General features: G+C 40.9%; 1 protein-coding gene across 1 annotated transcript; it reads right to left on the bottom strand.

The window, feature by feature from the left end:
- Nucleotides 1–536: 536 nt before the first annotated feature.
- tafazzin (tafazzin, phospholipid-lysophospholipid transacylase) lies at nt 537–13,406 on the bottom strand. The gene is made up of 11 exons (XM_085780848.1): nt 13,140–13,406; nt 9,168–9,314; nt 8,930–9,058; nt 6,791–6,836; nt 6,610–6,695; nt 6,448–6,528; nt 4,171–4,212; nt 3,939–4,001; nt 3,342–3,394; nt 3,172–3,249; nt 537–2,869 (listed from the first exon to the last, which is right to left on the bottom strand). The coding sequence occupies exons 2-11, from the start codon at nt 9,274–9,276 to the stop codon at nt 2,768–2,770; spliced, it is 789 nt and encodes a 262-aa protein (XP_085636974.1). The 5' UTR covers nt 9,277–9,314; nt 13,140–13,406; the 3' UTR covers nt 537–2,767.
- Between the last annotated feature and the right edge of the window lie 238 nt (nt 13,407–13,644).

Genomic DNA, 13,644 nt, shown 5'->3' with positions numbered 1-13,644 from the left:
GAAATGTATCTGTTTTTTTAATAGGTCTTGCATGTATCTGTACTTATTTTTCTAGGGTTTATATCTATTTTTACTTGTTTTGTCTTGTTGGCTTTGCCTGTTTAGAGTCTGTATACATCTGTTTTTCTTTTTACACTTTCTGTCTTTTTTTGTTAGTTTTATTTATTTATTTAATTAAATAATTTCTGGTCTCTGTTGTCAGTTTGTGTCAAATCATGCTCATGTGCATCATGTGTCCTTTTAGTCATTTTGAGTCTTGTTGTTTGGCATCTATATTTAAAACTGTTTTGTGTCTCTTAAATAGTTTTGTGCCTAGTTTTCCCTCTTGGGATCTTTCCTCATGAGGGATCTCTGCAGAGGATTATTAGCTGCAAATCAGTGACAAAAAATGTAATAGAACTTAAGAAGATAACATTTATAGTTGATGTGTATAATGTACATTTGTTTGTCAGTTTTAGATAGGATCTTGTGTCAAGAGTGGACCGACATGACCAACCAACGGGATGCAGTGCTTTCACCAGGGAAAGGGCAGGCTGTTAAAATTTAGAAAAGTCAAATACTTTATTGGCATTCACTTACAGTAGGAAAAGAGTGGTTATCACAATAAGGCAATACATTTGTAAGAAAGAAAACAGATCACTTAGCCATGGCCTTTTCTCCCTTATAAAAGCCATTGATCTCTGGGATAAAATAAGTTATTATACTGTACACATCTGTGATAGCATTCACACATTGAGAGGATCAGCAGAAAACCTTGCATTGTAATAGTTGGGGGAAAAAAAGATATCATCTACATCACTAAGAAATAATTTGAACTGGGGAGGTATACAGAGAGAACAGGGGACATGGTGATGTTAGGGACATACGACTGAGCAGTCAACTGGTTTAAAGCTCTGAGGATCTAATAAAAGCAAAACACAAAATGGTACATTTACCATTGTCATATCCCCACAATCACTTTTGCTGCTATGAAAGTATTGTCCTGACCTTCTCCTGTAGATTATAAAGTATGATTCTGTATCAGTCCATATGTACATGCACAGAGGAGCACACTGCATACTAATATTTAGTATTTCAGCAAACAACATCTCTGTGTTCTCCTAGAAGTGAGGTAACAGTACAATGTTATGCAACCCGTGTCCCCTACAAGAACAACCTCAGTATTGGACGATTCTGTAAAGCCCTGAATTCTGGTCAGCCACTGTTTTTTTTTTTTAAATCCAATGCCTTTTTTGTTTAAAAGAAGGATCTTGCTTTCTACATTATCTGTGTGTGTGTTGACTATTGCTAATACAAATTTACATTGCGTGGTTGCCACTCTACACAGTGGCTTTAATTCCAGTTGTGGACTCCAACAATCCTTCATTTGGTTTAAATCGCCTTCACATGCAGGAGGAATTCACCGGAAATTATGCTTTCATGCTTTCATGTCTTTCAAGTCTGGTGTTATTGCAGCTTTATGTTACCAAATCTGGCCTTACTGTTCACTTCCCAAAAAAAACTGTATCACATCATGATCAAGTTGGTGTCAATGCTAACCCAACATTTCCAAGTACCGCTGCACCACATCAAGAGTAGCAAAACATGGTGGGCTTTTATTGTGAAGTAGCCACAAGAAATGACCTACAGTATTCATGGCTGAGGTTAGTACTGACTGTTAGAGCATCAGAAATTAATCTATATGACACTTGTGGCTCCTGGGTGGTTTTAAACGTCTTAGGGAAAACTGGAACAAAATGGAGTGGTGGAGATCTGAATGTGACCAGCTCCACACCTCTACCTCCACAACTAACCAACTCCACTCACTCTTTCATGATGCTACTGTATGTGGACGAATATTCATGCTGAGTGCAGCATGAAATAAGATGGAAGTTGCTAAAGGTCCATGGTGGTTGTCTTCATTTAAACTTCGTAAACTGATGTACAAGTTGCTTAGTGACCGTTCAGGGACCTCACCCCATGTTATGTTATCATGTACCATGTTATCCAGTAGCTTCAGTTCCATATCATCCCCATCCAGCCTCCTGCATAAAAATCTGATGTTTACACAGCCGTTCTTTTCCCTCAATATAAGGAATACACTACTTCCTGTAGTGGCACTGAAAGTTAGTTTTAGGCGCAAGTGATGAGGCCAGAATCGTCCATAATTGACGCAACTCGTTGGACCCTCAAATATCTGATGGTACCAGTTACACAACAGCTGAAAATCAGCTGGTTAAATTAGTAAAACAATACTATATTAACAATGGCCATTCAAGGGCAATATACTGTAGAAATTGAGATTAGAAGCAACAAACATTCAACATCTTTCAGTCTGCCGGACCACTTCAGTCACTGGCTGCACAACCATTACACAGCATTGATTGGTAAGAATTCAAGTAACTTATAATTCATCTATTTGCCATCTAAACTGTTAATCCCCTTGTATGGCAGTGAGCTGGAAACTATTCCAGCTACTGACTTTGCTAAATCAAGTAAAAACATAAGCCTGCTTTTACACAACGGCTGAATTACAAAGGAGCGAAACTTACAGAATGTCTTAGCTGATTGTTAACACAACACAGCTTAAAAACCAAAATGCTCTTTAGTTTGTTATGACTTGGTGGATCTGACGTGTGGAGCTGTGGGTGCTCCAGCCATGTAAAGGACAAGAATGGATACCAAGAATTGAGGTAAGTCCTGTATCGAAGGTATTACCCTGAGTTGTAGGGTAAAAGATCATCAGTCTGTTTGGCTGTGAGGAGTGTAAAAACAGGACGGCTGGGACTCAGGACTTAGTGGGTAGCTGCCCGTGGAGGGCCTCAGCCTGGGCTCTAAGGCTCCGAAACTCTGCCTGGATGAAATCAGTCAAGGTCTTTCTCATCTCCACCTGAAACAAAAAGTTAGATAAGAAACATGTTAAAGAGCACGTAAATAATCTGCATATGTGGCTCAGCAGAACAAACATTTCTGTGCTACTCAACTGTGGTGCGTGCAATAAACATAATAAATACAACACAAACTAAAAACACCAGTTCCCAGAGTCCACTGTGACATCTCCAACTGCTTTGTTTTGTCTGAGTAACATAAGAGATCTGTTATCCAGAGATCATGAACCTGAGACACTTAAACTTCACTATGAAATATGGTTCTCTCTTTATTGTGTGAATGCGAAGTATGTCCTGTCCTCACCTGGCTCTTGTTTTCAGCTCGGAGGGATTCAACAAGGTCCGTCACACTGAATGGTTTCCCCACCAGAACTGTGATTTTCTGAAAGTAGGCCACCAGTTGGAGTTACAGACAAAACACCATGATAAATATGATGTAAGATAATCACAGGAGTTGGGCGTGAGTGTCTCTACCTTGCCAGTCTGAGGAATGTAGGGGGTCACGTTTGGCAGAACATCATTTAAACCTGAGACAAAAGCAGAGCGGAGAGACAGACGGTTGCTTGGTTTTTATATGAAGTAATCAGTCAGCAGTGATGGACTGTCCTCTCTGCTGACTGCACATGGGTTTCTCCAGTCATTTTCTAAATGGTTTGAAAGGATAAGGTTTCTATAAGGCTGGTGATACATTTATAATATAATAATTATATGAAAATAATCCTAATATAATATTTTGTTCATATCTTCAAAGGTCAAACACCAATGTGTTGTGTGCATCAATACTTAATTCTCTGTTTGTGACTCTTGGCACAATCATACTAGTTCTTGGTAGCTTTACCTTTATTAAACATACGTAAATATTTAACAATATTTTGCTTCACTAGATATAAACATAGTGACTGCAGGTGCATGGGGGCAATTTGTGAAAAAAGACTGATCAAATTCCCTAAAGAAAACCTACTGAAACATGTCATCAGGGAGTAGCTGACACAGTTTTCATAAATAAAGCAGTGAATGTGAGGGTCAGTGTGCTCACATGTGTGCTATGTACTGGTATGGTGGGCTACTCACCCACATGCCAAAGCGGCAGGATAATTGGATTAAGCGAGCACTCTGCTATCAACCGACCCACACCTACAACACAAAGCAGACATTTTAACGCCGAGCTTCAGTAACAGAATAACTTCAACATTAATACAATTTCACAGTGCAAAGGGTCAATATACACAATTACAAAAGTAGGTTTTCCTCCACATTCATCTTTCAATCGTCTACTGTACTCTTGTGCTTGTGCTGCGCTCACCCCATTTTAATCGTATGAATTCTTCAGTCATGTTGATTTTGCCTGTTAAAACAAGAAAAAAGACAGAAATGAAGTTTCCTCTATGATTAAAACTAAATCAACCAGAATTACTGTCTTGAGCTCGTACTGTATGTTTCTGCCAGTCAGCCTAGTTTAAGTTACACACCAACAGAATCATATCAAATAATAACTGTGTGAAATTCTGTGCTCTAGTCCACGTGGACATTTATGTAAAATTTGAAGGTGTTCTGCAGATGTTGATTGATGAATTTCCCTTCGGCGATGAATAAAGTTTCATCTATTTATCTATCTATGTTGCATTCATAAGGCCAAAACAGTGTTTTCTGAGGTCATATCGACCAAATTCTAATCAGTTTGTCCTCAGGTCCAGGTGAATATTATTACCAAAATCTAAAAAAAAATGTGTTCACCAGACCAAGACTGTGTTCAGGGGCGCCGCTAGGGATTTTGGGCCCCATGAAAAGAATCTTTACAGGGCCCCCAACACAGCGGCAACATTTTTTGATGCTATTTTACATACAATTATGCATTTTAATGGTATTTTTATCATTACCATATTTGTGAAAGAAGAACAACATGACAGTTGACATGTATAGAATTCATTTTTGATTAATTTATTTGCTGCAACACTGATTCTTAAATAGGAAATAAACAATGATCAGTAAAATCTGCTGGCCAGAAACCAGGGTCGTCAGTCAGATTATCTTCTTCCCTTTCAAATACCTCAACATCAGTTTGTTTTTCTTCCTGCCTCTCTGTTGTCTTCCTGACTCTTTCTGTACACTCATTCAGTCCATCCTCCTCTGAATTACTTTCAACATCTTCGTCCTCACTCTCTGTCACCTGTGTTTCTGCGCTCTCACTTTCATCTGTACCCTCTTCCACCTCTTCCTCCACATTCCTCCCTGACAAACCAGAAGAGGGTCCTGGACCTGGCTCTGTAGAGTGTACATGACATACATTACATACAATTATATAGTATTTCCTATAATATAACTAATAGCATAGTCACCAACATGTGAACTTCTCAGATTGGACTGAGAGCAGTCACCCCAGTCTCCTGCACACACCACAGATTTTCTCCTCTGTTCTTACTGCACGTGTTCTATTTAATTTTTTAGAAGGGCTTATGCTTTTTGAACCATTAAAATGGTTCAAAATGATTTTTATTTCATTCATTTTAATTAATCTTTCCCATAACAGATTCAGCTTTGTATTGTTTAGAGACTGTAGTAAAATGTATTATTATTATTATTATTATTATTATTTCAACACACACAGCTGCTAACCTCCTTCCTCATGTGGGGGCACTGGGGCTGGTTCTGGGGCAGGGGAAGTTGTGGGCTGACAGACAGCTGCTGTTGCTGCTGCTGCTGGTGCACTTGACTCTGTTCAGAATCAGGCATCATTTTGACAGAGGGAAGGTCAACTAATTGAATAAGAACAGCTTGATAAATGTTTGACTGGATTGATTATTTAACTAAAATAACAGTGAAATGTAAAAATCCAGAGTTTTCTTGAGCTAACATGGTGAGAAAAGTGAGCTAGCTTATAGACCACAGACAGGGACAAAGTTAATATTCCATAACTATCCACAACAACCCACCTTTTTGGGGGGGAATACTGGGTGACATATTGTCGACCCTTCAACTCCTTCTCTCTTAATTTCTTTTCTTTTCGTTTTTGGCTGCCTGATTTTTGAGGCAGTCTACTGCCTCTCTGCCTCCTTGCTGCTGTGGCGCTGTCTGTGGCAAAGCGCCGGTGCGCTACCTGCAGCTGATCCAGGCGGACTGAACCATTTTACAGAAATAGAAGGGGGAAAGGGGGGGCCCTGCAGGCGTTGATGTTTCCAAAACAAATAAAGTTATTGTTACCAGGACATTGAATAAAATATTTGTGATTATATGTTAGTTAATAACTTAGCGTCATATTATTTTTTCTGTATTATCATTTCATCATCATTAGGGGCCTCTTTGGGCCCCCCTCCATCATGGGCCCCTAGAATCCGTCTCCTTTACCCCCCCTTTTCGGCGCCCCTGACTGTGTTTAATGAGGTCATAGGTACCTTGACCTTTGGCTTCTAACCAATTCATCCCTGAGTCCTGGTAAAGGTTTGTGCCATGTTTGATTAGCTCTGCCGAGGTATTACTGACATACTGACGGACAGACAGCCTGAAAACAACATGCCTCTGGCTGTCAGTGGTGTGGAGGAATTAAACGTCACAGAAGACGGTGGGATCAGGAAGGTTAACATACCCTCTGGGAAAATGTGCACCCACTCTCCTCGGTTCAGTTTCTCCAGAACAAAATCCATGCCTTTCTGGTAAACGCCATCACCTAAACATCAACACAACGCTCCATTAACACAGACTGTGATACAAAGTTGGGGATGAATTTGAGCGACTGTGCGACGCTGACCTCTACAGACGGGAACACACTTTCCTCGGCTGAAGAATCTTGAGTGCAGCTCTTTTGTAAAGCAGATGTCCGATGCTGCCGGTGTCCTGTCCAGTCAAAGGATCTTATTATCCAAAAAAAACACACAACACTATTTTCTACAATTTCTGAGTGAAAGGGGTTTATTAATGATTTAACTCACCAACGCATCTTTCTGAAGGTCCACAAATGTCTGAACTTCAGAACACCTGCCGCAAAAAAAGAAAAAGAAAAGTATTTCTTATGCTGCAGAGTGAAAGCAGGGTTGCCAGGTCTGTGAGGCAAAAGCAGCCAAACAGCAACTCAATACCAGCCAAATACCAGAACTCAAAATATGCCCATAAAACATTATGTCACTTTTAAAGTCCAACAGCATTGTTTTTATTGCAAAATGTACTATAATATCTATAAAATAATCCCATAAACATTGAAGGCAATTTTCACGAAAACAGTTCTTTCACCTATAGGTCCAAAAAAGGCCTCATGTAATTTACAGTACTTTATCAGAAATTGAAATATAAGATAGAACACCATACTTTGGATTAGTCCTGGATGATGAATTGATAACAATATATATCGATCGATAGACGCGTGGTGCGATGGGAAAAAAAACAGGTCAATAAAAAGTTTGATAGAAAAACATTGTTTCCCTTCCTTTTTCATTATAACCTATCATGTAGCTTAAAGGGATAGCTCAGCTTCTTTGAAGTGGGGTTGTATGGGCTACAAATGGCCATTAAGTATAATATCTGCAGTAGAAAGTTCTCTGCTCCCCCCCACTGAGAAATACCGGCACACACCGAGACACAGACGATTAATCAGCAAACTTACACCGCCTATGAGAAGTCCCGTTTCTAAATAATACACCAGTTCAAGAGTACGATAGAAAGTAAAAATGTAAAAAAAGTTTGTTTATCTGGAACTAACCAACTCACTCAGCACTGCTCCACGTACAGTAAGCAGGCTCTGCGACGCGCTGCATCACTCCGCCTAACAGCTGTTTGGATCAGCGGTGTGTGGAAGAGGCGGAGTGATACAGCGCGTTGCAGAGCCTGCCTGTGTGGAGGAGTGCTGAGTGAGCTGGTTAGTCCCAGATAAACTAACTTTTTTCCAACCAGATGATGCATTGTAAAGCCCGTAGTGATGCTAGGCTGAACCAGGGTGAGCTGATTTTTGCCTACAGTTTGTCTACATGGTAGCCTCGTCCTACCAGTTTCTGAGCTACCTATAATTGGTAGTGTGCTATTCCCACCAAAAAAGCCATTCTATTTATTTGTTCTATTTATTTTCATCAAGAGATTATTGAAATATTTATTTAGCTGGTATAAAATATATATTTTCTGGTGTCAGGTCACTTTAGTCTATTCTTTATATTTATCAATATTTAATGACGTCAGTCAGGTCACTGATTTGATTTGATTTCTTTTTTTTTTTTTTTTTTTACAACTTTTCAGTTATTGTAAAAAGGTGGTTGAATAAAGAGTTCAATTTGAATTCAGTGTTTGTGTGTTCTTAATTAAAGGAGAATTCCAGTCATTTTTGACCCCTCAATCGTTGTCCTGATGGTCACCCGGTGTTGGGGGGAGCAAAAAACGCGACTAAAATTGATGCAGGCAAACCGGAGTTACACCATGGCTACCCGGCATAAACACCAAGTTTATACTGTTTCTACTGGACACTATATGAGTTCAGGGGTGACTCTAAGGATTCCAGTCATGTACCATAGATATTTGATTGTTTTCTGAGTGTTTGTTGTGGTTGAAAGAATTGCCCCCATGGGTTAGTGTTGTCACTATCCCAAGTGCCGGTGTCTAGCCATGGTGTAACTCCGGTTTGCCTGCATCAATTTTAGTCGGGTTTTTTGCTCCCCCCAACACTGGGTGACCATCAGGACAACGATTTAGGGGTCAAAAATGACTGGAATTCTCCTTTAAAAGTAGGTCATTAAGCAATAGCATAAAACGGCTGGGGCTTACTTTTTTTTTTTTTTTGTTGATAATTATCGATAATTACCACCAGCCCTACTTCAGATCAGATGTTCACAATATTTTATTCATTACAGTACATATGTAAGTAGGCTGTGTATTTACTATTTACTATTATTAGTGTCTGTGGGCATGCAGGTGTCGCATGTGGGTATATGCTGATCTGGAGTCAGTTTGGCAGGACATTTGTCATTCAAAATATGAATCTTTATGCAGAAGCATTATTCATATAAACCTAATTCCACTGGAAAACCGCAGACCTGGCAACCCTGAGTGAAAGGATGGTGTGCTTCAGATTGTGTGACTGTCCTCCTTACCCCAGATGTGTGGGTCATCCATACAGGACTGGTGATTGGACAGCGTGATGAGGGGCGTGTCAGATGGTCTATGGTCAATCAGGTTGAACAAAACCTCGTTGTTGTGGACCGTCAAACAGTTCATGTACTCTGAATACGGAGGGAGAGCAGAAAAACCACAAGGAGTAAGGAAGTGGTAACTTACTGTTGTGTGTGTGTTTGTGTGTGTCAGTGTGCACATGTGTAAAATCCAACTCACTGGTCCAGAAGTAGGAATAGGAGCCCACCATGCCCATGATCAGTGAGCTGGAGATCCTCCATGACAAGGCAGGGCATTGTGGGAACGGCCATCTGACGTCCAGGGGCATCACAGCTCTCCACAGACACTACATCCACACACACTAACCTGACACAGCACAGAGATAGGGACAAATGACCAAAGGAAAACTGAACACAGGTTGAAGTTGTTCGACGACTTCAAGCCAAGGTACCTTGACTCACTGAGGTTGTGGGTCAAACCGGGGCCGTTGCCCTGTCACTCAGTACCTGACTCAATTAGCTGTTTAGATACAGCTGAACCTCAAGAAGTTTACAATGTAGCTTTGTGCTAAACTGGACCTAGTTCACTCAGCACTCAGTTTGTGTGTATTTCATCTTCTTTGTACTTTGTGTCTCTGACTCTCTGTAGTTGTTTGCATCCATATTTCAACATGCTTTTCATTCAATATGTTCACTTCTTAAGGTAACTTCATGTTCTGTCAGTGCTTCAGTAGGATGTTGTTTCAGACTAGATGTGGAACAATATGGCAATGAATTTAACTTACAACTAGTCATTACTAGTAATATTAGCCAGTCATCTCTATCCCGCTTACAATTGGTTCAGAATTCTGCTGCCAGATTGCTAACAGGAACTAGGAGGCAAGAACACATAACACCCATACTAGCATCCCTTCATTGGCTCCCCATCAAGTACAGGACAGAGTTTAAAGTTCTTTTATTTGTTTTTCAAGCACTACATGGCCTGGCCCCCCAATACATCTGTGACCTACTCTCCCCCCTTTCCAACCCAAGCACTCTTAGATCCTCGAACCAACTGCTCCTGACCGTTCCCCGGTCTAGGCTACGAGGAAAGGGTGATCGTGCCTTTGCCGTTGCAGCCCCAAGGCTATGGAACAGCCTACCCATTTCAATCAGATGTTCCTCCTCTGCAGCTGCCTTTAAGGCAAATCTAAAAACCTTTTTGTTTTCCCAGGCCTTTAAATGTCCCTGATGGTCTCAAGTGTGTGTCATTTTTCATTCTGGCTGTCCCAGCCATGGCTATTCTGTATTTTGTACCTTGTTTGTAATTTTGTGTTCACTGAACTGTACAGCACTTTGGTCAACTTTGGTTGTTTTTAAATGTGCTTTATAAATAAATTGATTTGATTTGAAATTGATTACTATTACTGTTACTTACCTTACATACCTTTTAATACTTTAATTTTTTTAAGACAACCATTTAACTTAAGTTAAAAAAAAAAGGCTGTACTCATTTCACTTACAGTGACATGCAAAAGTTTGGGCACCCCTGGTCAAAATGTCTGTTAATGTGCAGTTCAGCAAGGAGAAGATGAAATGATCTCCAAAAGGCAGAAGGTTAAACATGCACTCTTTTACAATATTTTAAACTATATATTTAGGGTCCGGGCAGCTAAGCTGCCGGGACACTATTGTATTCCTAGGAATTCTTCTTCTTTCTTTCTTTCTTTCTTTCTTTCTTCTTCCAAGGAAGTCATACTTCCCATGGGCGAAAACTCACCAAACTTCACAGAAACATCCGACCCCATGCCAGATTCACTCAACTCCAAGGACATGTGCCCCCCCCTCCTAGGGGGGGCACAATAAGCGTTTAAATTTAAAAACTTTAAAAATTCCTACCAAACCAACGGTAGATGCTACAGTGTTGAAACTTCACCACAATGTAGCCTCAATACTGCTGAAACTTTTGTCCACTTACACTTATTACAAATTATGAAGTCCATCACTCTGTTTTTTTCAATAACTGTAAAACTTTTAAAATGTATCTCCTCCCACAATTTTTGCTCAATTGACACCAAACCTGCTACAGAGCATCTCCAGACTGTCCTCCACAAAACTTGTTTCTCGGATTTTTGATTAAGCAAAAATTGAGCCTACAGTGCATGAAAACGTTTGACTGTAAACAGTACTGTAAACATATACCATCAAATTCTTGCTAAATACATTTTCAATCTTCCTGAAAAAAAATGACAATATTCTGGAGTCATGGTTGATGAAGTTTGGCAAATATCAGAATTTTATCTCAAAAACTGAATTTTCTAGAACATTTTGAATTCTGCTCTCATGGGAACAACTGCAGCCAATGTGAGTGTGGAATTTATAAACATCATATTTTCTCTTATGAAGCAAAACACTTATCATTAAAAACAAATCACCAACATTTCCATGCTGTCAAGATGCAATTTATGTATTATCAGATTTTTGTTTAGATGACTGAATTATTGACATTTTGACCATTTCATCACAACAGCTGCCCGGGCACTGGCTCACCTGAGTGGATAAATGAAGCTACACAGCAGGTCTCACCACCAGCTAATTAGCTCAGCGAGTTAGGAGCTGGTTCTTGGTGTCAGAGGTTGTGAGTTCGAGACCCAGCAAGGGTGATGATGATAATGACAGATCAAATGTCACATGTCCTCAAGCTATTTTGCTGTCTAAATGCAATTTATGTATTAACAGATTTTTGTTTAGATAACAGAAATCTGCGTTCACAACAGCTGCCCGGACACTGACTCCCTGAGTCTATTTGAGAAGACACACAGCAGGTCTCACTTCCAGATAATTAGCTCACTGAGTTAAGCGCTGGTTCTTGGTGTCAGAGGTTGTGAGTTCGAGACCCAGCCAGGGTGATGATGATGATGATGATGACAGATCAAAATGTCAAATGTCCTCAACATGAAACACAAGACAATTGTCCTAATGGTGGCATCACAGCAAGCTTCTAAGTTTAAAAATCCAAATAGCTTGGACTGGACTATGTGCGAAGGCTCCTAACATCTTAGACTCATAGTAGATGTTTGACAAATACATATCATTATTTTACCTCAAAAACTGATTTTTCTTTTTCTGCCTACACGACAGTGAATGGCTTACACAATTTGTGAAGCCACTATTGATCTGCCACTTGTCAATTAGCTCAGTGCGATAGACAATGGTCTTTGGTTCCCGAGGTTGTGGGTTCAATCCTCAACTGATGCAAATTGGACATTATAAGGTCAACTGTCTTGTCTTCCTATTCTCCTGTTTGTTGCTCAGAATTGCCTAAATTTGCCCAAAAGTAGCCCGGACCCGACCCATCGCTGCGCAGCAGCTATAATTTTATTTTGTATTTTAATCTTTTACATTTTCAAAATGACAGAAAAGGAAAAGGACCCACAGCAAAGGTTTGGGCCACCCAGCATAGCCAGTAGCCCCCCCCCTTGGAAACTATCACGGTGTAAATAGTAAATATCTTGTCTGATACCTTATGGTTTAAGTTATCTGAGAGCTCAAGTCTCCTGGCTTTCCCATTCTTTTGCAGGCTGCTGCTTTGTTTAAAATATTGCAAAAGAGTGTTTCATGTTTGACTTTCATCACTTCATCTTCCACTTGCTTAACTGTTCACAATAACAGACATTTTACCAGGGGTGCCCAAACTTTTGCATGTTACTGTACTGGAGCAGTTTACCTCTGGTCAAGACTGGGCAGCGTGTGAGAATAGCATCACCTGAACCAGCATCTTTATTTACCCCAGCATTTAACTGGTTGTTACGTTTCACCCCAGTGCCTCAGGTCAACGTTAGAGTTATGTAGCAGCTAGCTGACGTTAGCGGCTAGCTGCTAGCCAACCTCCACTGGGCTCGGACACAGACATGCGACTTCATTTGTGGTGGAATAAAACCACAGACCGTTTAGTGAACATGTGAGCAGCCGTGTTTAGCTGCACCGAGTCTCAGCAGCTGCACCGACGGTCAATGACAGCTGTCTGCCTGTCCCGGTGCCCCCGGTGCTCCCGGTGCTGGAGTCCGACTAGCCAACCAACACGGCTACTTGTACACACTGAGCTGTGGTTGAACCAGCACAACCCGGCCTGTTGCCCTCCGAGCCCCGGCTCACACATTCAGACACGACGGTAACTGGGGAGCTCAGTCAAACACCACGGGGAAACATTTACCTCAACTTCACCTTCCTCCTGCAGCCTGACAGCCTGCTGGTCAACGGTAGCCTATAGAGAGACTGAAGCCCCGCACCGCACGGAACTGTGGGTATTGCAGTCTTCCTGTAGCTACATGTACACGGTCCTCTGACTTCTCTATCTTCAGACGCTGGTCTCAGTGGAGCGTCCCTTTGCTTTTCACTTCATTATTAGGAGCTAACCCTTAGTAAATCACGGTACTAAAGGTAATATGCAGTCTTCAACCCGCTGAGTACTGGTGAGTGTGGACCTATGGGTAATGTAGGCTGTGAACTAGGCCAAAGGTGAAGTGCCTCTGGTGTGTAAAGCTGCTGCTCCTCTTTTTAACTGTCTTTGCCTTTGAGGAGAATGTGGTGGTGGTGGCCTCGTGTTTCAGAGAACTACTAGGCCTAGCTACTACTGTTTTCCTTGTGCATGCGACCTAAAAATCCAGATGAAACGGGGTACAGTGAACGCAGCCCGGGGCCTGCCCTGGTCGCTATGG

This window comes from Trachurus japonicus, chromosome 7 (genome assembly GCF_045865225.1).
Source record: "Trachurus japonicus isolate A0001 chromosome 7, Traja_1.0".
Taxonomy (NCBI): domain Eukaryota; kingdom Metazoa; phylum Chordata; class Actinopteri; order Carangiformes; family Carangidae; genus Trachurus; species Trachurus japonicus.
Note: the sequence above shows the minus strand (reverse complement) of the source record. Positions and strands in the feature narration are given on the sequence as shown.

What these genes read in the sequence shown, in the direction of transcription:
- tafazzin (XM_085780848.1), bottom strand. Translation starts at nt 9,276, where the DNA reads ATGCCCCTGGACGTCAGATGGCCGTTCCCACAATGCCCTGCCTTGTCA. An exon ending in GTGTGTTCCCGTCTGTAGAG is followed by an intron (nt 6,529 to 6,609) that starts GTCAGCGTCGCA and finishes GTTGATGTTTAG; the next exon opens with GTGATGGCGTTTACCAGAAA. An exon ending in ACATTCCTCAGACTGGCAAG is followed by an intron (nt 3,250 to 3,341) that starts GTAGAGACACTC and finishes GCCTACTTTCAG; the next exon opens with AAAATCACAGTTCTGGTGGG.